Below are 23,591 nucleotides of genomic sequence, written 5' to 3'. Positions count from 1 at the left end.
CTTCCTTAGGATGAATGAGACAACCATGAGTTTCACCACTCCAAAACTAACTTGAAAAAGGGATTTTTACTATTTATCCCTCTCTCAAAAAAAAAAAATCCATATGTACAAAACATACAGATACATGCTGGGCAGTATTTTTACACAGGCTTTCTCCTATGTGTCAAAACACAGGAGCATGGTGGGGTTTGGATACAACACAATTTCAACATGTGCTTCAGATTATTGCTAGTTGTGAAATCGCATTCTTATGTGCAAAACTGTTAACAAGCAAAAAAAAACCTCTGAACTTGCACCTGCCACTTCATTCAAATGTCTGTCTTTGAGAAAAATTAAACTTTAAATGCAACAATGAAGTACATCAAAAAGATCTTTTGTTTTGAAAGTGTGTTTATGCTCTTGCCTAGACCTTTTAGCTGGCCCCTGATACCATTTGACTTTAGCAACTGATTTCATTCTTTATTAGCTCCATTATTTTTGAGTTTGATATTCTGCCTGTTGCAGATAGACTTTTTTTAGTGGATTTTTTTTTTTTCAAACTAAAACTTTCAAAACAAGGTAATACACACTCCCTGGGGCCAGGAACAAAATGTAGCAGAGGTATGCAGTACAAGTATTTTTAATACTTCTGTACAGAACTAATAGATGTTAGCCTATTGCAGTCAAACAAAAGAACTGAGAATTTCTTTGCTGTTCTGTTTTTAGCTCTACGCTCCAGTCACAGCCAAGAGAGAGATCTGGGCTGAACAAGGGCAGCAGCATTCGGGCATGATCCATTACACCCATGGTGGGAGCTGCCCTTGGTTCAGACCCAGCTTGCTCTTTAGCCTCTCTAGACCTCATACGCCATCTCTCTTGTGAACAAATGTGAAATACACACAGGTGGGTTGCAGTCACTTGCAGTTAAGGGACATGAACACTCCTTGGGAACAAAGCCACTCGGCGCTTTCCCCTGCGGGCACCAGAGGGCAGCCACCCCTCAGAAAAGCGCTTGTCCCCTCCCTGCCGGCCACCAGCCACAGAACTGTGGATGTCTGCCCCCGGTCAGGAGAGGCTCAGCCCCTCGGTGCTGTGCCCAAACCACTGGCCTCCCTGCCAGCCTCGGGGACCAATCCCCCAGGCAGCACCAAATGCTTTGAGCCCAGGCCCCCCGGACAAGAGCCTCAGGGATGATGGCCTATCCCACTCCAACCATTCCTTCAACCCACCCCTGCCCTGGTCCCACAGCCCCAGGGCTGCAGCTGGGGTCTCTGAGCCCTCCTGCAGCACTGCAGCTGCAGGGCCTTGCTCACCCCCACAGGGAGCAGTAGGGCCTAAGCCCACCAACCCCTTTGGCCCCTCCATCCCCAGGAGATCCTGACCCCACAGGGTAACGGTGCAGGGACCCAAGTCCCAGCAACCCAGTGACAGCAGAGCTGGGCACCTGAGCTCCCCATGCACCCCTACATGCATGGACACCCACTCTGGAGCATACCTGGCGCAGGGGAGATGACCAAGGGTAGGTCTCAAGGAATTGATCCCCAAACCTCCTTCTCACCTGACACTCAAACTCCATCCATCAAAACAATCAAGGTTCCTTTAACAACAGTGGGTGAAGTGAGGAGGTATTTGCTTTTGTGGCTGTATCACCTTTCTGTTCCTCCTAGTGGGCAGGTGACCAAATGCATAATCATGAAGTTGCACACTGGGTTTCATCTGAAAATGGTAAAACCTTTTATTCAAGAGAAGAGGCACCTTAGGACCTTCTTTCCAAAATTTCCACTTTCAATTCGTGAACATGTAATTCAAGAACATTTGTTTCACAGCTTCCTGAAGGAAGCCACCCATAAAACCCCCAGCAATCCCCAGGCTGAGGTGAGACAGCTCTGCTGAGACCAAATACACATTCTTATTGAACAAAAAAGGTACAATATTTGCTATGGTGCAGGGAGAGCCAAAGGTTTTGACCACTGTCTTTTCAGTGGTGTACCTTCTCCAGCATGGGTCACCCAGTGGCAGCAGTGCTTTCAGGTGTTTCCTTGCTCCAGCATAGCTCATCCCCCTCAGAAGTAAGCCCTTTTGGCATGGACCGCCTTCAAAGACTGCACCTGTTTCCAACAGTGTATCTGAGCCAGGGCTTAAATTTTTATATGAGATAGGGTGTTTACATAAGTTTCGGAGCTAGCTGGAATTGGTTCTGCCTGGCACTGAGCAACTCATGGTCTCCACACAGGTCACCACTGCCATCCCCTGATACCCTCTGCAATTTATGTCCTTTACATTCCACCCTTCATGTCACTGAAAGATGTAATAATTGTTTCACCCTTTTAAACTCTACCTTTAACATCATCACAATCTTAATGTATATTCATTATAAACTCCATACCTTGTCCCTGCAGACCAGACTAGTGTAGTTAACATCTCATCAGTGGGAATGTAACGAATGTCAAAAACCCACCCCTTCCCCAGCAGACAAAATTACCAGGATCAACACTGCAACAGTCTTACCATATACTTTCTAACCTCCAGTACAATACATGTAAGTCACTCCATGACGTTCCTCCAGCTTATCAGGCGATACCAGAAGGCCAGTAGTAACTGTGCTCAGACCTTGGAGCTTTCAGGCCACAGCATTAGTGATCACCACTTTTTCAGGGTCCCTTCCCCCTTGCCTGTAAACACAATCCATCAGTCCAAGCAACTGCAGTCAATTACCTCTTTCTTCCCAGTCCCCCTGTGGGGGTGTCTCGTCTGTGGGATCAGCAGGATCAGGTCATTACTCCACATGGCCCTTCACTAGCAGATCCTAAAGCCCTCCTCCCTTGTGCAGGGCAGTGCTTGCAAGTAGAATAGAGCCCAAACTCCCAGAACTTTGCTCTTCCAGGACAAAAGCTATACCCCATTTGCTCTGGCTTCCCAGCACTGCCACAGCAGGGACACCAGTTGCTGCAAGCATTCAGCATTTCTGTAATTTCACTCTGAGCGAAGGACTGTTGAGAGAGCACTCACACTCTGGGGACCAGCACTCCCATCTCCACAGGTCTATTTAACCTTGCAACTCACGCTGCCTGAAAGGGCTTTGTTTTTACTTTGCCATCAGTCCTCAGTTTCCCCCCAGAGGTGCCAGGGTCCCCCTCTGAAGCAATCACTTTAAGACCACTCACTGCTCCCGCAGCTGCAGCCTGGCACGCAGCTTTCCATCCAGCCAATTCAGCACTATTGCCCACTTCTGACCAAGGGCCTCCCCTTCACCCCGAGTACTTGTTAAAGCACATTACTCCAACAAATATCATCAGCCTGACTCCCCTGCTCTGCTAAGCAGTCCTGGTCTCTCTGAAGCACCATTTGCAGCTCATGGCAAGCCCCAGCGCACAGCTGCATCACAGCAGCACACCTCTGTCCCCATGTTTCACAACCACCGCCTCTGCAGCTCCCCAGCCAGTGTTTTTGGATCCTACATGTGGAGACAGCACTGCACCCAGCCACTGGGGCATGGGCTTGGAGGAAGCACCTGTCCACCTCTTCCCAATCACCTTCCCACACAGCAATGGTCTCCCCAGGTCCCTCCTTTCTCCAGCTGTTTGCACACTGTCTGCACTCACCCCTGGATACGCACTGGCTGCACCATTTCCACCACTGCATATTCCCAGGACCAGGATTATGGCTCCTTCCAGAGTTCCTCTCATTACTTGAGTTCTGGGCCATGACAGGGCTGGGCATTCTCCAACAGCTACTGTCCCAGGCAAAACAGTCTCATCTCAGGGCAATCTAAGGTGATTTATCGCCAATTAACACAAACAACATTCAGGTACTGAGGAGGTAAAAAAGAACACAGAAGAAGAAAACACTTCAGTCAATGCCTTTCTCCCCCTTCCCCTGTCTAAGCCAAACACTAATCCTCTCCCTGTCCTCGTCTCCGCTTCCCCCCATTTTCACCACAGATTACACCCAGTCCATCCCAACCCCTCTCCTGAGGCAAGGGCAGCTCGGAGGGTGGGGCTCAGTGCCTGACGCCTCCCTTTACCACTGAGTCCTGCTCACCATGTCTTAGTGCTCGCAGGCAGGCCGCCGTCCCCAGGGCTGCCGCTGCCTGGAGGGGTGGCCCAGGCCGCAGGCCCCTCAGCAGCCAGTCCCCTCGGGGTGAGGTGCCCCCCTCCTCCTCCCCTGGCGGGGGGACCGGGGGGAGCCACACGGGCTCTTCCCATCTCCCAGAGCTCCATCGCCCCGGCTGGCAGCACCGCTTTCGGAGCCGGCCAGAACCGGTTCTGACCGCTCTGGGGCAGTTTGCGGCTTCCTCCTGCCCAGGCCTCCCCTGCCCGGCTAAACCTGCCCTTCCCACCCAGTAACTGCTGCCCAGCGGGGAGCTTCCTCAGCACTTGGCTGTGCCCCGGGCGTGTTTTTTAAGCAGAGGGGATTAAGGGACAAATACCAGTGGGAAGACAAAAAGCCTCATCAACTCTGAGAAGACAGGAGACCCACCAGCATACGCTCCTGGCTTGGTCTGAGCTCAGAGCGAGAAAGAGGCCGAGGCCTTCTACAGCGGGGCTCAGCCAAGACCCTCATATCTACCTCCCTGCATATGGAGGTTGAACTGGAGTGCACCACCACGCAAGATAAACCTCCACTTTTAAAGGCTCCAAGCAAGGGAGGAATTCCCGCTGCCCCTCCCTGGTATTCCAGCTTGAAACCCACATGCCCTCACCTCAAAACGCTGGCTTTAGCTATGCTTGTGTCTGTCAGTACCCCTAAAGCCGCAGAGCCCCGCAGCTCTCCCCCTTACGAGTTGAGATAATCAACCTTGTGACTCTGTCACCTCCGTACTTTGCCTTTGTGCTTTTTCGGCAGGCCCCAGGGTCTCTGCCGGTAAAGACTGCCTCCACCAGGACATACACACTTCCATTATTTTGGACCCCGTTCTTCTCAGATACCAAACACTGCTGGCCTCCAAAGTCACAACTTGTGCTGAAATTACAATTACTAAACGCAAAGTCATCAAAACAAACCAAAAACCTCATGATACTACGCATCCTGTTTCAGGGCAAAACCTCACTCCCGGATCAAGAAAAAAAAGAGAAAAAACCTTCCTCTCCCACACAGTTCCTCATCTCCAGCCCTCCCTGTAAAAAAACAGCTGGCCATGTTATCAAGGACACAGCGCACAAGATTTACCAGCTGGCTGTCACCCGGTGACACAGGCAGTACTTTCTCTTCCCCAAAGGCCTTGCCACCATGCGATGGCCCCCGCCAGGCCTTCGGCAGAGGTAAACAGCGGAAAGCTGACTTGCCTTACAGCTGGGAGGGGACAGTCTCCCACTCACGAGAACCAACAGCAAAAACAAAACACAAAACTTCTGCCCAAAGCCTCTTGTGACAAGATGGAGACATCTCTCCGACAAGAAACCGCAGGGAAAACCAAACCCAAACGGTAAGAGATAAGCACCGAGTTATATAACATTTTCGTGATCCAAGTGAAAACACATCGCATCCTGCCGGGCACGGCTGATGGCGCTGACACAAAACAGGAGGAACATTAAAGAGGAAAACCAATTACCTTGCCCGCCCTTGGTTAAATGGAGCAAAAAATACCAAGCTGCAGAAAGCAGGGGCCTCTGCCCTGGGAGAGGCACCCAGAGCAAACGCTCGCACCTGAAGAAACTCCACGTGTGAGTAAGCAGCAAAGCCTCCCGGGCAAGTCTGGTTTTTTCCACTGCGCTGCGACCTCTTCGGCAGAACAGTGTACGCTTGTCTGCGAAAATTTCAAAGCCAGTTTCTGATGTGAGATTATTGGCCACCTACCACGTATGATTACAATCGTGCATTTTATTCTGAAATGCCTTCAGCACCTCCCTAAAGATGGAGGGACAATTTGATCATTATGTCACTCATTAAAAAGTCACTGTTCCTCTTCTGCGACTTTCAAAACACTTTAAAAAAACCTCTCGCAACATTCAAAATAAAATTACGTTTTTTAACTGACTTTATCCTAAATTATTCCACAGCCACAGCGCACTTTCCCCTAAAGTGGAAGCTGCGTTTGTCCCATCTGGAGCAGGGAACGGGGTGCTCCCTGCTCTCGCACGCCAGCCATGCCGAGGTTTGTCCAGCCATCTCACTGCATCAGCACGCAGGGTCACAAGGCTCCGACAAGGGGGACCAGCCCAGGCCGCCATCCCTGTCGTGGGGCCGTGCTGCTCCAGCAAAGGGCTCAGCCCTTCCTTGGCCTGAGGCTCACAACCCGCAAACAGCTCTTAGGGCGCCGGGGGACACCTCTGTCTCGAGTGCCCTCTGTCACCCCCATCCCGGGGACGGCCGAGATGTGACATCAAGGGACCGAGGTGCTGCGGCAGGGCTACCAGCCGGGTGCGGAGGCACGACCGAGCACCGCACACTGAACGCTCTTCACGTGAAGTCAGCGCAGCCCCGGTTGAAGCACCGTCTGACACACCCCGGGTCGCTGCGTGACGCTGGCCCCGCCGCCGGGGCTCGCAGACGCGCCCTCCTTAGGCCTTCAGCCGCCGCCCCGGACCCCCGCCGTGGCCTGCACAGGCCCCAGGCCCCGGGCCCCGGCCCCGCAGCTGCGCTCCGGGGTACAGCGCCGGCGCCGCCCCGCCATCCCCCCCTCCGCGCCGCGCAGGGGCGGGGCGGCCCCGGCCGCTATTAAAGGCCCCGGGTCGGCAGCTGCCGTAGTGGTGCTTGCGGGTGGTGTGTGGGAACATGGCGACCTACGTGCAGCTCAACACCGGGGCCAAGATGCCCATTCTGGGGCTGGGCACGTGGAAGGTAACGAGGCCCGCGGCGGGAGGGCGGCTGCCGCCGGCTGTGCCCAGCCGGGGCCCGGGACGGGCGCCCTTTCCCCAGCTCCGCGGAGGGGAGGGAGGGAGTGCGGCCGGGGTCGGCTCGGCCTCTGCGGGCGCAGCCGTGGCCGCCGGGGTCGGAGCTCGGCCCGGCTCGGGGCCCCTCCCTGCGGCCACCCTGGGCCCGGGCGCAGCGCTGCCGGCGCCACCGACATCCCGGCCGGGGCTCGCCTCTCGGGACGGCGGTGCCGCTGCGGCGTTTGGCACCGAGGGTCCCTCCCTGCCCGCTGGCCCCTCGCAGCAGCCCGAGCTCCTGCGCCGCTGCAGGGCTCTGTCCAGGGACGAGGGTTGCTGAGGCCCCTCAGCTGCCCTAAACCCCCCTGGCTGGCAGCTGCTGAGGGCTTCTGCTCTTAGAAGTGGTATGGGGAAGTGAGGAGGCCTTGGCCCGACTCTAGAGAACTGTCCTGGTGTTGGGGCCTCAGCTCTGCAAAGCTGTTGGCCCGAGCCCTGCCTGGGAGTGGGGTGACAGAGGAACAGCTGAAGGTTGGTTTTGAGCTCAGGAGCCTGTCTTCAAGGTGTATACAGACTCAAGTATGCTGCAGGGAAAACTGGAGGCCTTTTTGATGCTGTTGGGGTGTTTTTTGCTTTATTTTAGTTGGGGCATTAAATGGGTGTCTTTCTTAATTTTATCTTGCTAGGAAAAAGATCTTCATTATAGATTGATTAAGAGTTTCTTGTATATTATTTTTTCAGTCCCCTCCAGGGAAAGTAGCAGCTGCAGTAACGGCTGCTATTGATGCTGGATACCGTCACTTCGATTGTGCCTATGTGTACCAAAATGAAAATGAAGTTGGGGATGGGATCCAGCAAAAAATCAAGGAAGGTGTTGTGAAACGAGAGGACCTCTTCATTGTCAGTAAGGTATGGATCTGGTGGTATAGGATCCCAGGAGACCCCTGTTTTTCTGTAGTAACCCCCTGGTTCTTTACTTTCCTACTCTGTGGTGCAGCATGGAACAAGTCAGAATGTGACTTAAGTCACTCCTGAGACAAGCTTCCTACTTTGCCTCGTCCTGGATGGAGAATTACGCAGAGTATGTACCACTGACATGGGTGATGCTTTGAACTTCTGGCATGAAGTTATGCTGCCCTCTTTCATGCAGTTTCTGACCTTCTAGTAGGTAGTTTTTAAATGAAGTCTTAAGTAATGGAAGCAGACTACTTCTGCTGTCTGCCATGACACCGTTCAGTCATGTGTGCTGCCACTGCACATACCACCCTCAGTATCACGGGCCAGCCTTGCTCACAGAGCAAGCCCAGTTTGAAGATTGGTAGGATGACCTAACCCCACATCACTTTCCAAAGGGGACAGGCACTCTCTGGAACAGGACAGAAGGGTTCCAAGTGGTTTAACCTAGGAAGTCATGGTGTGCCTTGGCTTTTTGTCTCTAGCTATGGTGCACGTTTCATGACAAACCTCTAGTGAAGGGAGCCTGCCAGAAGACTCTTGCTGCCCTGAAACTGGATTACCTGGATCTCTACCTCATCCACTGGCCTCTTGGTTTTAAGGTACAGTAACAGCAATGCCTTTGACTTTGTTGTGACTGGCAGTTTTGAAGAGCTGTATGGCTTTACAGCCCAGTAATTGCTCCAGCCAATACAGATCATCATGTCTGTTGTGTACCAGCTCTGCTCTGGTGCTCAGCTTTACTCCGGCTGTGTGAGCCAGGCTGTTCATCCCTACCTCTGAGATTCCTTCTTGCACAGCATCCTCTGCCCTTTTGATCATGTAAGAGGTAGACCTTGAACTAGGGGTGGGTTTCCCTGCTGCAAGCATAAGTTATATTGCTCTCCTTTTGATTATTGCCTATGTGTTGTCTTCTACAAATACAAAGTATGCTCAGCTGGAAGTGATGTGATTCCTTTTTGTGGGAAGGAGGGTTGTGCATTGCTGCCTGATGGAAATGCTTTCCTCTGCATGTTACAGAATCACAGAACAAGGGAATGTTTCTGTCTTTAATCACTGAGTCCTTTAATACAGTACAGATTGAACTGACCTTTGCTGTAGGAGCCTTAGTGTTCCACAGACCTTGGATTTCGAAAGGTGAAGCTTTCTAGTTCCTAACTCTTTTACTGACTGCATGCAAAGGAACTGATGTCTCAGTTTGAGTATGTCTAAGCTCAGTCTGTCTTTTAGAGCCTGATCAAAATCTTCTTTCTACTTGTTGGTTCTGAGATCAATTGCTTTTCATAGCATCTGTATTTTGAAAATTAGTTTCATATGGGAAGAACTAGCAAAGTGAAAAATGTGTTGTGGTGTAATAATGTGTCAGTAGAAAACAGCTGGTTTTGATACCTGGCATGTAGGTCCTAGCTGGGATGCAGGCTGTTTTAACATTCCCTATGCCAGCAACTTAAACAATGAGCCTCCCTGTGAAAGACCTGTCAGCAGATCTGGTCCAATATAGACTGAACATGTTCCAGGTCCTAGGTAGTTCCTTATTACACATGTTAATAAAACACTCCACTATATCCACATATGAACTCTGCTTTCTGTATTACAAAAATACAAACTTGTAAACTGGCTATCAGTCTCAACGTGTAGAATTATGGTTTCCCCATATGTATATTGGTAAACAGAGAACATTGTTGAGTCCAGTAGAAGTACCTGTCCTTATCAGGATGGCTGCTGGCAAAAATGCCATAATCCCGAAAGCAAAGCAAAAGAAAGACTGAAGAATGTAGATAATAAACATTAGTATTATCTAATCCATATGTAGATAATGAGTATTACTATGTCCTGCAGTAGGAGTTTGTGGTATCCTAGTCTTCAGCTGGTGTTAGCATGACTTCCCATCAAAGAGTGTTTCAAGTATTTTCTTTCTCACTGGCAGGCAGGAGAGGAGCTTTTTCCCACAGATGACAAAGGCATGTCAATACCCAGCAACACAGATATTCTACACACATGGGAGGTAAGTTTAGCCACAGCAGGAGAATCGTGTCTTCTGTCCTCAGTAGTCTCCTCCATGTTTTCATTACCTTCAGCAGTCTAAGTTTTCTCATGTATGCAGAACTACTTGGGAGGAGTCACTGGTACAATAGTGGATTGTTGGGTATCGTTATTTTCCACTTCTAACTTGCTGTGAATTTCTGCAGTCTCAAAGAACGACTCTTTGAGCTTTGAAGTGGGAGACATGGCACAAATACTAGTGCTCTGGTTTTTTTCTTAAACTTAAACTCTGAAAATATAAATGCATATTTTGTGCTTTTCCTGAAGGAAATAAGCCATGTCAGGAGAACATGTTCTTCAGGTCCTGTCATGTACACTAGATGCTGACTTTGCTCCTCTTTGTATTAGGCCATGGAAGAGCTGGTGGATGCTGGTCTGGTAAAAGCCATTGGTATCTCCAACTTTAACCACGAGCAGATTGAAAGAATCTTGAACAAACCAGGACTGAAATACAAGCCTGCAAATAACCAGGTAGGCTACAAAGTGATAGCAGGCAAATGTTTGGGTGTTGTTTTTCTTTAGAATTATTAAGATCTTATTATGAAATAAGGTTATAGAAAGAAAGAATGGAGTAGATGCAACATGTTCTCTGAATCCCACCCTTTAACTGCTTCTGGATGCATGAGGTACTGGGGGTTTTTGTGGACTTTCTGCACTACTTCTTGGAAATCTAGCAAGGAGTGGCTCCAGAATCCCTTTTTTGGAGGGGGGGATGAAATTCAGATGAGCTTTAAAACTACCTTGAAGTAGAGTAAAATTTAGTGTGTGTATATATATATATTGAAGAACAACATGCTTTATAGACTGCTTACAGACTTAATGAGGGTTGGGAGGAAGGAGGAAATGGAGTTGCAACATAGGCCATAGAGTAGAAGTGTCCAGGTATATAGACAGTACTTGAATAAAATCTTAGGAAAATTCAGATGGCAGGAGACTGTGGGAGACAATCTGCTGTAATTCACAGCTCAGAGTAACATCAGCTGTGAGATCAGACCAGGTTGCCCAGGGCTTTATCCATCTTGAAAACCTGCAAGGATAGAGACTGCACAGCCTCTCTAGGCAGTGTACTCCACTGCCTGACCCCCTGCCTTGGGTGTATGGAGGGAGGGAGTTTTCTTACCTCTCTTGTTTCAATTTATGCCTGTTATCTCTTGTCCTCCCACCACGCACCACTGAAGAGCTTGGCTTGTCTTTGGATGACCTTCTTTTAGGTATTGAAAAGCTGCTGCTAGGAGACCTGAAGCATTCCCTTCACTGAGCTGAACAAGCCCAGCTCCCTCAGCCTTTCCCAATACAGCAGGTTCTCCAGCCCCCAGCCATCCTGGTGGCCCTCTGCTGAATTCATGCTAGTCTGTCAATCTTTCTTCTGCTGAGGGGGCTGGGAAGGGGGAAAACTGAACACAGTATTATAAATGTGATCTGACAAGTGCTGAGTAGAGGCAGATGATCACTTCCTGCAACTTACTGGCTGTGTTCCTGCTGCCAGGGCTCACTATTGACTCATACTCAGCTCAGTCTACCATGGCCCCCAGATCATTTCTGGCAGAGCTGCTTTGCAGGCAGCCAGGCTCCAGCCTGTGTTGTTACGAGGGGCTTTTCCATCCCAGGTGCAGGGCTTTGTGTGCAGCCTTGTTGAATTTCTTTACTTTTGTTGACCTGTTCTTCCTGCCTGAGTGGGTCCTGCTGAAGTGGCAGCCCTGCCCTTGAGTGTATTGACTGGTTTTCCCCCAATTTGGCATCGCCTGTGAACTTGACAAGATTATAGCCTGGCACCAGTTGTTCAAGAGGACAGGTCCCAGGATAGACCCCTATGGGGTCTATCTAGACTGTCCTTAATTGCTATGGCATTTGAAGGATTGCAGTCTCAGAACTGGTTAATTTATTGTGGTAGCTTGAGCATATGTACTGAAAAGGGATTTTAACACCTTTTTTCAGAAAAGTAATTGGATTGTTTTCTGGAAGTCTATTCAATAAATCTGAAACATTCTGACAAGTTCAACATTCATAATTCTATGTATTTTCATGATCAGTCCCAATGTACTTTTAGGGTACTTAGAAGTCTTATGATAGCTTTCCACATCTGCTACACCTCATTGCCACTATCACTGTAGTTGATCATTACCCTTGTCTCTTGCATAGAGGTCACTGACCTTGTATCTCACACTTGCAAATGTTCAAGCTCTCTGATTATAGTAATCAAGTTAAGCTCAGAGCAGTGGGTCTTTGGTCCCTGTCCTTCAAAACTTACTGCTTCTGAAGAAATGCTTGCAAGCCTGAAAGCTTGTCTGTTAACACTTAGCAGTTGGTGTGATAGTGCTTCCTGCAAACACTTTCTCTATGCAGGTGTTTCATGTGTAATCCATAATCCCCCGTATTTAGTGTCATTCCTCTTCTTAGTTTGAATGCAGTCAGTGTGGACATTGGTTTCATTAGTGGTGAGAAATTAAGTTGGCAATGTAGTAATTACATTACAATGATACTGTACTTTGTTCAGTAAGGAAATCTAACTCTTAAATACTTTATCATTGTCACACAGTGTGGATTGCAATAGCTTAAGATACTAGTTTAAGTGTACATCATAGGCTTTTCACCCTGGTCCAAACATAAGACTAGATAATGTAGCTCAGAAGTTTTTCAGCTTGAGTGCCAGTGGACAGGTAAGGATGCCTTTGCCTTGCTTATATCACCTAAATTGTACCTATTGGATAGTTGAGAAAATAACTAGATGCCCTGTTACTTTTTAGTAGCTGTGTTTCTGGAACTGCTGAAGCAAAATAAATATGTATAATCTGTCCCAAAAACTGAGTTACGTGTTCTGTTGTCTAATACTCCAATATGCCCCAGAAGGGAAACAGCCATGCAGGTTTCTGATAGCAGCAAGCAGTTAGAACCACAAATAAAGCACTTGAGGCTGTAAACTGAGCCCATGGTTTGCACTCTCTTGCTCCACCTGCCAGTAGCACAAGTTTCCAAGGACTTCCCTCAGAATGCAGTGGCAGGCTCCAGAAGGCTTAAATGACGTGTAGTCAAAAAGGTTCTGTATGTTGCCTGCTGAAAGAAAAGTAGTGCGCTCTGGTGTGGAACTATCCTGAAAGTTGCTCTATGCTAAGTATCAAATATTCACGTTTATTCACTGCCTCCTGACACTTGAGTAATTCCTGTTCCATACTGCATATCTGGGCATTAGCTTGCCAAAATAGTTCCACTGTTAAGGAGTCTGTGTTCTGTTATGTATATATTCTTAGGGAAATTCACAGTAAGCACACATGCATTCATAAAAAGTCTATAATAGACGGTAAGCTGAAGGGTGAAAATGCGTAGCGGTTAGCCACTCTCACTATTTACAGACTGGAGGTATTGAGCATGAGTATTAACAGAAAGCAAATAAAAACGAATGAAACAATACTGGTATTGAAGTTAATATGGTAGTTGAAAAAAAAAAAAACACAAAAAAACCAACCCCACAACATTATAGCATGTTTAATTAGGGATGAAAAGAGAACTTTGTGCTTCCTGGTCTGCTATCCTGTTGTTATGATTTTACAGTTCTCTTGGTGTGCATTTTACTGAACTGTCTCATTTAAGCAATTATGTAGCTAGTGATCCCTTATGTTGGAGATTATCTGGATCAGCAAAGTTTTAAGGAGTGGTGTTACAGTCCTTGATTCCTTCACTGCAAGGAGAACTACAAATAGTAGAAAGGGGGTGGGGACAGAGAAAATGAAGGCTGCATAATATTGCATAGAAACTATAAGTTAGAACAAAAATAAGCCTTTGATTTGATTAAAAACTAATCCCTGGAACATGTTGAAGCAGTTAAATCCCTGTCAATCTCTGTACTCTTATGTTGGCAGATTGAATGTCACCCATACCTTACCCAAGAGAAGCTGATCAAGTACTGTCAATCCAAAGGGATTGCTGTGACAGCATACAGTCCGCTTGGCTCTCCTGACAGGCCATGGTAAGGCTGCCTTGCAGCTTGTGAGGGAACTGGCATGGATTATGCTTGAAGCACTGAGACAGTGCTTCAAGACAGTGCACCGTTAATCATTCATCTAAATACAGATTTCTGTTGCTATTTTTCCTCTGTGTAGGGCTAAGCCAGAGGATCCTTCCCTTCTGGATGACCCCAAGATCAAAGAGATTGCAACCAAGCACAACAAAACACCAGCACAGGTAGGTAGGTGCCGGACAGTGGGTATCCCTTCCTGTAACACAACATAAAGGCCAGCTGATGACAATGTAAAGGACAGGCTGGCTCTTCATTCACTGTCAACGGTGGTGCTCTTCTGTGGTGATAAATAGCAATGCAGGTTTGTTTACTGTGTGGCCTTCAATGCATGCTTGTAAGGGCTCTCTGACCATCCACAAGAAACACTTTCTTGACCTGTCTTCAGATGCTGCCATGTTTCAGTCTTCCTGTCTCAAGTCGTATTGCAGAGAAGTGAACCCTTCCTTGTATAGCCTATTAAAAGTCTAGGTGGGAAAGAAAGGAACTGAGTATCACTAAACTGAATGGGAAATGAGGCCCTCTAAGTGAGGCTCCACCACTTCTGTATTTGCACTTTAGAAAGTGCTGCTTAGAATTCAGGTATGATTTGAAATGCAGCTCTGCTGAAATGGGTTAATTTGGCTGAATTGTATATTTTACAGCAAGCAACTGTTGGAACAGGCTCTGCTTGCCAGAGAACAAAAGCCATCCTCTGTCTGACTTAATGGAATTCATCTTGCAGGTTCTCATTCGGTTCCACATCCAGAGAAACGTGATTGTGATTCCCAAGTCTGTCACACCACAGCGCATTGTGGAGAACTTCAAGGTGAGTCGTTAGGAGTGACCTGGGTGCATGGCGTGTTCAGGGATGGCATGGCTTCTCCCTGCAGAGCAAGCAGTGATCCTTTCTTACCCTTCCTAAGTTGTCCTCAGGCAAGAGGACTGGGCTTTCTCTCTCTGTGTGTTACTTACAGTCTACTGAGAGCTAAACTTAAGGTTACAGTTGCAGAGCAGGAGTGAACAAAGCTTTTGGAAACAGTTTGCTGATGATCTTAACTATCACATTATGTGATGCTTCCTGTTCTGTATCATGTGGATGAATCGGCTGCTAGAGCTTGCTTGGGGCCCAAGTGCAGTAGCACGCCACAAAAGGCTTACGTAGAGCAAGTACTGATAAGAAGATAGTCCTGGTGTCCATAAAGCATGTCTCTGCTCTTGATTCAGTGGTCCTTAACTGAAACCATTATTAGGGTTTTGGAAGACACTTAGTTGCATTAGGTGGAATATGAACGTCTTGTAGATGTTCCTTTGGAATAGGAGAGAAAGATGCATCTTTCACAAATGGAGGATGGAGGCATTCTGCACACTAAGTGCTCTTCAAGCTTCTTAAAACGACTGGCACATGTAACTGCAACTTGAGATTTTTTTTTAATTCCTCCCTCTCCCTGCTCCCTTACCAACCCCAGCTAGTGTAATTTCAGAAATCCAGAGAGCTGTCTTTTCCTTTCTCTCCTTCATGAAGCAGCTGTTCCTTCTAACAAGCACCCTTACACCATGGACTTGTTCTTTAATTTTGTGGATTTTGCTTACAATCTCTGATTTGTTCAGAGACGTGATTTCTAGCTGTTTCTCTTGTTAGGTGTTTGACTTTGAATTGACTAAAGAGGAGATGGCAACTATTCTCAGCTTTAATAGAAACTGGAGAGTCTGTGCAATGAGCACGTAAGTGGCAGTGTTTGGTGGGGTTTTTTTCCAAGCTCTTAAGTTATCAGTATGTCATAGTTTAGGATATGAAGTTATAGATACCAGGCTTGGTTGAAATTCAGGATGTGCAAACTCAATTTCCGAAGGGGTCATACTCAAAATAACTTTTCAGAGTAAGATTTTAAATGTTGATGTTATAAACCAAATCATGATGAGCATAAAGCAAACTTCATTTTCAGTCAGCCTCCCAAGAAACTTTTTGTAGCTGAAATTGCAACAGGAGGCTTCTTACTCATAATTTTTATTTTCTCCATATTGGAGAAATGAGTGTGATGCAGACTCAAATTCTTGATTGATTTTGCTTGTGAAATTTATTTTGTCTTTCTGCCATAACCCTTAGGTATATTATAATAACTGTCTGTATGTTCTTCAGGAGTGGTTGGGAAAGTGGGTGGACATTCAAAAAGTAATATAAAGATTTGCAACTTGGAAGCCTAAAGCCAGATACAAAGTCTTTGTTGGAAGGCTGCAAAAAAGGTCTTCCTGGCAGTGAACAGTGAAACCTTGAATTGGTTGTCTACAAAGCACCAAGGTCGCATCGCCTGAAGTGGTCAGAGCCTGAACAACAGAAGGCAATTGGGAATCTTTCTGTTTACAAATGCAGCTTGCCACCAAGGAAGACAGAAACAAATTGACTCTGCTTTTATATAGTTCAGCTCCTCCCTTGGTGGCTCTTTACAGTGGTTACAGCTGCATATAGTAGTTCTCAGACATGAGGTAATCTTTCCTCTTTGATTTCCTTTAGGTGCAAAACTCACAAGGACTACCCTTTCAATGCAGAATACTGAAGATGGTTTCCTGCCTTTCTCCAGTCTTCTCAGATACGCTTCTGCTGTTGCCTATAAATTGTCTACAATAGCTTTCTCACTGCATCAGATTCCCTTTTTTTTCTTTTTCCCCTGCACAAAGATGCAGTGTATGTACTTGGTGACTTTGTGTTGTTTTTCTTTTTTGGAAGAAGGAAATGCTAAAATGGTTCTGAAGAGCACACTGTGTGGACTAGCAGATTGTCTCTGCAAAGCTGCATGTCTGGAACTGGTGAGCAGAAAACATTGAGAAAGTTTGAACTAGGGGTCACTTTTATTTTGGAATACTGTGAATTGGAGCTAGTGACTATTGTTGTCTGGAAGGACCAGGATATGGCAGGTTTTACATAATTAATATGAGGTCTGCTTTTTTCTGATTACTTTTGGGTTTGGTTTTGTTTCTTTTTGTAACACTCCATGCTTTTTTTTCTCTAATTGGAAGTACAAGTTGATTTCTAAGTACAGCAGTTGCTACATGGGTAGCTCTTTGAAAAGTGTATAGGTCCTGGTTTCTTGGTGATATAAAAGCTGTTTTTGCTTATAATAAAACATAGTTTCATTACTGTGTGTAATGAGATGGTTATTTCAGCAATGCTCTAATGGTAGTAATGCTAGAGTAGCTGTATCGTATCAGCTGTCTCTAGAGATTACAGAAAAGCAAGGAAAATTACTGTCCCCCAAGAAATCATCTGGTGTTGATGTTAACTTTTTACATTTTTCCTGGTAGCTATCTGGTGTTCTTATGCTAGTGCACATGTAGAACACCTGAGTGTGATGAACCTGTGGCCACTGATGAGTCTGCTCGAGCCTCTCTTTAAATAGAGCTGTTTAGTATATGAGCTGTCAGACATATCAAATGTTTAAATTGGTCTTTTAAATAAAAAAAATTATTTTGCTGAGGTGATAGTATATTTCAGCTAGTAGAAAACTTACTCAGCTGAAGACATTAAGCCTGCTCAGAATCCTATGGAATTGTTTAATAAATAAGCAGTAGAAAACTTGCCCCTTCCAAGCAAGCAGCACATGATGCAGTGAAGACTGCTGTGCTTGTACAAGCAACCATTTGCAAATAAAGTGAAAATGTGTTTCCAAGAAACTTCTGTATCATGAGCTAGCAGATCAGAAACTTACTGCTCTGTTCTGGGAGGACAGGAAAGTAAGCTTATACCCAAATTTTGACATCTGAGGTGTGTTTGTTCCTTGGGTTTCTTACAGTTTTCACAATACTTGCAGGTAATGGTTTTAAAGTTGTTGCCTTCTGAGAGCTGCTTAAGACCATTTAGAAAATGCATTTGGGCACTTGGAAAAACAGTGGCTAGTGTTGGGGTGATTGTCTTATGTGTTCCTGTAAATTTTTTTCCAAGGTCTGAAGTTGATCTAGAGTGCGAACTGTCCTCTGAAGGAGGCTGTGTAGGCCTGGCAGAAAGATGGTTCTTTCTGAACAGATGAAAGAAGGGAGGCACCAGAACTGTCAATGCATAACCACCCCTAAATGGTAAACATTAGGATTCTGATTCCATAACTGCATAGCGTAGCGTACATTAAAGGGAACTGAGCTACATTAAAATGCACCATGAATGCAGTTGTTCTCCAGCTATTTGCAAAGTTGGTGGTTTGTTTCCTGGTACTGATAAAAAGGTACTAAGGAGTCATACTAATTTAAAGTTTTTCCTTCTGATAAATGCTAACTATTATATTGAGAAAACGGATTTTGTTATCTTCAAATGTTTCTTTTAAATCTTTCCACTATCGCTGAGGCCAGACTTTACATGCGTCACATTTTTGGTCAGAATATTACAATAGGCTGAACAGACAAGACTGAGTTAACTTACAACACGAGAAGGAGGGAGGAGAGAATCGGTGTCTGACTCCAGGCAATATTCTCCTCTAATGCTGATTCTCCTGACATAAATTCATCATAATCACTTTAAATTCTGGGCTTAAAAGCAAATACAAAAAGCTTCAGTTCTGCAAGTGTTTTTGTACTTCCGTAATGTGATAAATAAAAGCCCAAAGGCATCTAGAAAAAGCAGAACAGCTAATGTTCTTAGATTAGTCCAAGCTGTGACAGAAAACTGGGGCAATGTTGACTTGCTTGGAAATAACACTTTTTTTGTGACAAGTGTGTTCTGGCAAGAAGTTACATTGAGGGTCAGGGTTTCCAAAATAGTACCTCAGGTTCTGTTAATTTCCTCTGTTTTCATTTCACTGTAACTTTATGAAAGCTTATGCCTGAAATTTTCCATTCTGAGAGTAGGAATTTTACTGGAGAAGACTTTCAGACAGGCTGCTCCGCAGCAGAAGAAAGACTAGCTAGCACTCGGGGTGGAGTGGTATTGTAACAGGCGCTGTCTGTATTTTGCTGGATGACTTAGCGGGAAAGAATTTGGAAAGGGTCGTTCTGGGACATAGTGCAGCACGTAACCGGCAGAGGGCTTGGATGTTTGGTGAAATGGAGGAAAAACAGAGAAGCACCTGAGCAAAGGGACAAAGATGCAGAAGCTTGAACAGAAAGCAGGCTGTTGTCAGAAAGAGTGAGGAGCGGGGAGGAAGGGAGTGTTACAAAACCCTGTCACCCATAATGATTTTGGATTGCTTCTTCAAGGCCAGATATAATTAAATAAGGCTGAGGCAGAGGAAGAGACAGGCTTCTAGACTGTAGCCAAGTCTTCATTTAATCTAGGTTGATCTGGGGATTGTTACAGTAAAATAAATGGCTGTTGTACCCCCATACTTGTGCCACACTCTCTGCCCACAAGGGTAGAGATTTCCTTTCATCTTCTAAAAGGTAAAGTGGAAAGATCAAAGAATTAGATATCCGGAGCCTAGCATTCCTGCTAACTGAGCTCTTCCTGCTACAACTGTTCACAGCATTTGTTTTTGTATTGTGATTTGACAGATCTCTGGGTTTCTGATCAAAGAAACTTAAGGACAAATATAATCTTGTAGCTCTTCCAATGTAAAGTGGTTGTTTTTTGTTTTGTGTTTTTGATTTAAGAACTTGTAGTTCAGCTCCACCTTGTTGGCCTCTCTTACTGGACTTTCTCAGGACTCTGCTGCAGCAGTTAAACTAGTGTGATACTGCAGCGCACCCTAGAAGAGGAGTCCAGCCTACAGGAAAGATTAAGAGCAGGAGACAGAAAAACAATGTTCTCAGGACCCATAGAATTGGTACTTGCAGTCAAAATTTGTTTCACTTCCAGCTGCACTCACTGCTTCAAATGGTACCAGATTAGCAGGCCTTTTTTTCATGTTAAAAGACAATGTGTCTGACAGAACAGATCCATTTCCATAGTAGCTAAGAATGATGGTGAACTGATTTATCAGGGAAAACAGGTAGACAAAATTGGCAGTTATCTCACTGGAGGAGGCAAGAGACCTTTTTTGATAATTCTTTTGGGTAGTAGAGGAGAATACAAGAAGCAGCTGGAATTGGCATCTTGCTGGTTGGAGGTAGGACAGCACAAATAGTCTTACAGACACAGTATGTTTCAGGTTGCAGTTGATGTTCCTTTGGGAGAAAATGGCTTGACTTCTGATATTGGAACATAAATACATAAGCCTGCCTGGCTGGAATCACTTTTTGTATGACACTCTCGAACTTGGTCTTTTTTCTCTTTGGGGAAGGGGAGGCAGGATCTCTCTTCTTGCTGAGCTCACAAGACTGACACAAGTGCGTACTGTAACATTTGTGCAGAGTTGTGAAATCGGGGCACAGGAAACTACATTATTAAAAACAGGAAAAGAAAATCCTGTATTTGGATTTTTAATCTGTGTTCACTATGTTGAAGATATGACTAGAAATCTGGAGTCTATTGCTTAATTGGGGCACAGAACAGTTGACTCAGGGCAAATGATTTTATCTTTTTAATCACTTAATACTCCCCTAGTTTGTCATCTGTAAACTCTGTCAGTAACTATTTGTCATCCCTCCCTCTGCCTTGTCCTTGGTCACTTTTAAAAGTACAGAGCCCTGCCTTATTCTGGCAGGACCTTGCTCATTTAAGCTGAGAGGCAACTCTTTCCTAGGCCATGTTGGTCTTGCATTTTAATTTGTTAAAGTGCATGTACATGACCGCTAGTACGAACATCTGCAAAACTACATCTTTTTTCCAAATTATTAAGCAAAAAAAATTAAGCTGAATATGCAGTCTAGCTTTTTTGAACTGAAATAAGTCTGATTACAAGCCAGCTGATAGCTGCTCATAAGAACAGCTGAAATGGATCAGACTAAATATCTACCTTCTGCAGCATCCTGTCTAACTGCGGCCAAAACAGGTTGTTGAAGATGAGTAAGTTGAGCATTGTGGTGGTGTGTTCTTCAAATATTCTGACAGCAGTCTAAGGCTTTTTGTGTTGAACAGCCATCAGTTAACTCTTGTTCAGTTACCTTGTGAATCTGTTGCATTCCCAGGGAATGATTTTTCATAACCACACATCTTGTGAAGAATCGCTACCTCTTTTATTTGTTTTGGCCTTGTCTTCTGCTGGATTCATTTGATGCTCCTGGTTTTTACAGTGGAGGAGATGGCAACTGGTCTATTTCCAGTCATGCTTTCCACGCTGCTCCAGATTTGGTAAACTTCTGGCCTAACTCCCTGCACTGGTGTCTGGTCAAGGAAAGTCTTAGCCTACTTAATTGCTGCCTGTAGTAATTATTCCCATGTCATTGATCATCCTAGTCAGTCTTCTATAAATCTCCTTCAGGATACAGAGGAGGGCATGGACCAGAACTTTCTGTGTAGGATTGAATGCAAAAAGTTCACAGAATGGGTCTCTATCTTATTGTTTGTTTTTCTGTTTGCTTTTGAATTATATTGACCTCAATGTGAGAAAGCTTGGAATTATAATAGATAGAAAACCTGAGCAGCAGTGATCAGCAGGGAGTTTTGAATTTTACCTATTGTTCGTTACCTATGTTATCCTGTTTTCTCTCCAAAACATCGACATAACACTTTATTTTTTCACCCAGCCCCTTTGCAACTTTTAATGAAGGCCTGACTACAACAGAATGGATGAACTGCACAATAAAAGCTCAAGTCATGGGATAACATGTTGTGATACAAAGGCAAAATGCTAAGCTAAGGTGTTTTCCGTTTACTGGGTTCAGTTCAGTGGCACCAATAATCTCACTGCTGACTAGGAAAGATGTATCCGCAGGTTTGGTTTAAGAGTGCTGTTACATAGCTGATGGAAACTGAAAATTATTTGGGGATAACATAAACCTCTTTCTGTAGTTCCAACAGAAAGCCAATGATTATGCTGCTGAGGAAGTAGGCACACAGGAAGAAAAGCTGCTAGTCCTTCAAGAAACTTACTCTACTCCCTAGAGCAGGATATGGTGATCTAAGCCTGTTTATGCTGTGCCTGACACTGAGAGAATACTCACGTTCTTTTCCTGAAGCATTTTGTTTGTAGCATGGCACGTTCTCTCCTGGCTTTAAGAGATGGCCTTGGTCTTCTCAGGTCTATGAAGTGCTAGACCTGTGGCATCTTGTGCATCTGCTCCTTGTGCTAGACATCCATCCAGCCTGGGGATTAGTAACTAACAAATGCTCCACAGGCCACTGAAATTATGTGGAGACAGACTGTCACAGTATGTACCTTGAGCTACCCAGCTAGCACCATGCAGTTGAATTAGTCACAACCACAGAAAAGGGAGTGTGTTAAATGGCCATCAGTATACACTTATTAACACAGGATTTAGATGAACCTGCAAGTGAAGATTAGAAAGTTCCCAGCACTTATCAGTGTGTGGAAATACCTCTGCTGCAGGTCCCTGCACTGACAGAACAAATAAAACTTTTTAGGAATAGACAAACTGCAACTGTCTTCTCTCTTCTGCTGCAGTGATTTGACTAACAAAACACTTGCTCTTCTTTAGTCAACTGAATTCACAATAGCAGTAAAACAAGCCCAAGTCTCTATCCTAGCCTGTCATGGCAATTTTTATTTTCTTGTAAAGCAAAGTCTGAACTCGCAAAAAAAAAACCCCACAACCCTACACGTGATGCTGAAAGACTTTTGGAATCCTCAAAACAGAATACAGGGGAGATCATGCTTAGTTTCTTATCTAGGGATAGTAGATGCAATTAGAGCAATGCCCTCGCAGCACACGTGTTGGGGTAGGTGGAGTGGTGAAGCTATGGAAGTGTGCTTCTTGAGCAGCTTACAGCAGCAGGCTTACTGCCATTGTAGGCTGCTGTGAGGCAGCAATGGTCTGCTAGAAAGGCACAAGCTGTCTTTAAAGTTACAAGGCTCTAGCTCTTCTGCAAAATAGAAGATACTTTATTTTGCAGTAACTGACATCACCCAAACTTTTCTCTTTTTGCCTTTGCTAAAGTTGCTGCAGCTGAAAAAAATCCATTGTCTCTAAATAAACACACAATCTCTGGCTTCTAACTTGTTTTGAATTTTTTACTATTATATGGCTACTGTGATCATCTAGTCCAACTTCCTGCCTACCACAGTCTATAAACATCCTGTAAATAACTTCAAGTCTGAGAGCTGTGATTAAATTGGAATGTTGTTAGAAAATTCCTATGAAGTAGAGAGTATTTCAAGATAGGCTATACACCACAGCTTTAGTGGGTATTGCTCCTGCTGCTGTAGATGGAGAACCTGACCGCACAGTCTGAATGCCTGGAAGCACAGCACCTTCCATGCAGTTGATTTTCTAACTGTGGCTATGATGATATCCTGTAACTGACCTTTTCAATTTAGCATGTTCATGGGGAGGAAAAAAAAGAGAGCGCCTGTAGTAGGCACTTTCCTGTCCATACCACTCCACTGTAACTGTTTGGTGTCAATTGCTGATAGGCTTTTCAGACTTCCTTCTTTAGAAGACCTGCTGTAGGAAATCTAATTTCACAGAATTGCTTTGCCATTTCTAGGGCACCTGTTACTCAAACATCTTGCAAAAGTCTAAAGTAGCTCAAAGATATGTCATAATTTCCTTTATAGACTTAAAAACCTCAACTACAAAGAAAATCAGTTGGAAAAGGATATCCAAGCCCTGAACTTTAATTACACAGTCATCCTTCCTCTCTGCAGGCAGTGCTGATCCACGTTATTCTTCTGCTGGGCTGGAAGAGCCTAAACAGGAGTTTTGAGTCACCTGTTAAAGACCAAGAAGTCTTGATTAACAGGCACCTCACTAAAACTCCAGCAGATGCATGGGCTGCAGTAGCACTGACTTTTTTTACCAGAGAAAACAACATACAGTGACATCCTTTGAGTCAAAACATG

General features: G+C 45.3%; 1 protein-coding gene across 1 annotated transcript; it reads left to right on the top strand.

The window, feature by feature from the left end:
• The first annotated feature begins 6,673 nt into the window (after nucleotides 1-6,673).
• Nucleotides 6,674-16,924, top strand: LOC104257203 (aldo-keto reductase family 1 member B1). Its single transcript, XM_059815957.1, has 10 exons — nucleotides 6,674-6,759; nucleotides 7,527-7,694; nucleotides 8,225-8,341; nucleotides 9,667-9,744; nucleotides 10,131-10,253; nucleotides 13,637-13,743; nucleotides 13,877-13,958; nucleotides 14,516-14,599; nucleotides 15,413-15,495; nucleotides 16,283-16,924. Exons 1-10 carry the CDS (start codon nucleotides 6,694-6,696, stop codon nucleotides 16,323-16,325), a joined length of 951 nt encoding a protein of 316 aa, XP_059671940.1. The 5' UTR covers nucleotides 6,674-6,693; the 3' UTR covers nucleotides 16,326-16,924.
• The last annotated feature ends 6,667 nt before the right edge of the window (nucleotides 16,925-23,591 follow it).

The sequence above is a fragment of the Gavia stellata genome, chromosome 4 (assembly GCF_030936135.1).
Source record: "Gavia stellata isolate bGavSte3 chromosome 4, bGavSte3.hap2, whole genome shotgun sequence".
NCBI lineage: Eukaryota > Metazoa > Chordata > Aves > Gaviiformes > Gaviidae > Gavia > Gavia stellata.
The sequence above is the reverse complement of the archived record's forward strand: the minus strand, read 5'-3'. Positions and strand labels throughout refer to the sequence as shown.

Bases quoted from the DNA above. Each gene is read 5' to 3' on its own strand.
- LOC104257203 (XM_059815957.1), top strand. From the start codon at position 6,694: ATGGCGACCTACGTGCAGCTCAACACCGGGGCCAAGATGCCCATTCTG. The intron at 10,254-13,636 runs GTAGGCTACAAA...TTATGTTGGCAG, and splicing joins ACAAGCCTGCAAATAACCAG to ATTGAATGTCACCCATACCT. The intron at 15,496-16,282 runs GTAAGTGGCAGT...GATTTCCTTTAG, and splicing joins AGAGTCTGTGCAATGAGCAC to GTGCAAAACTCACAAGGACT.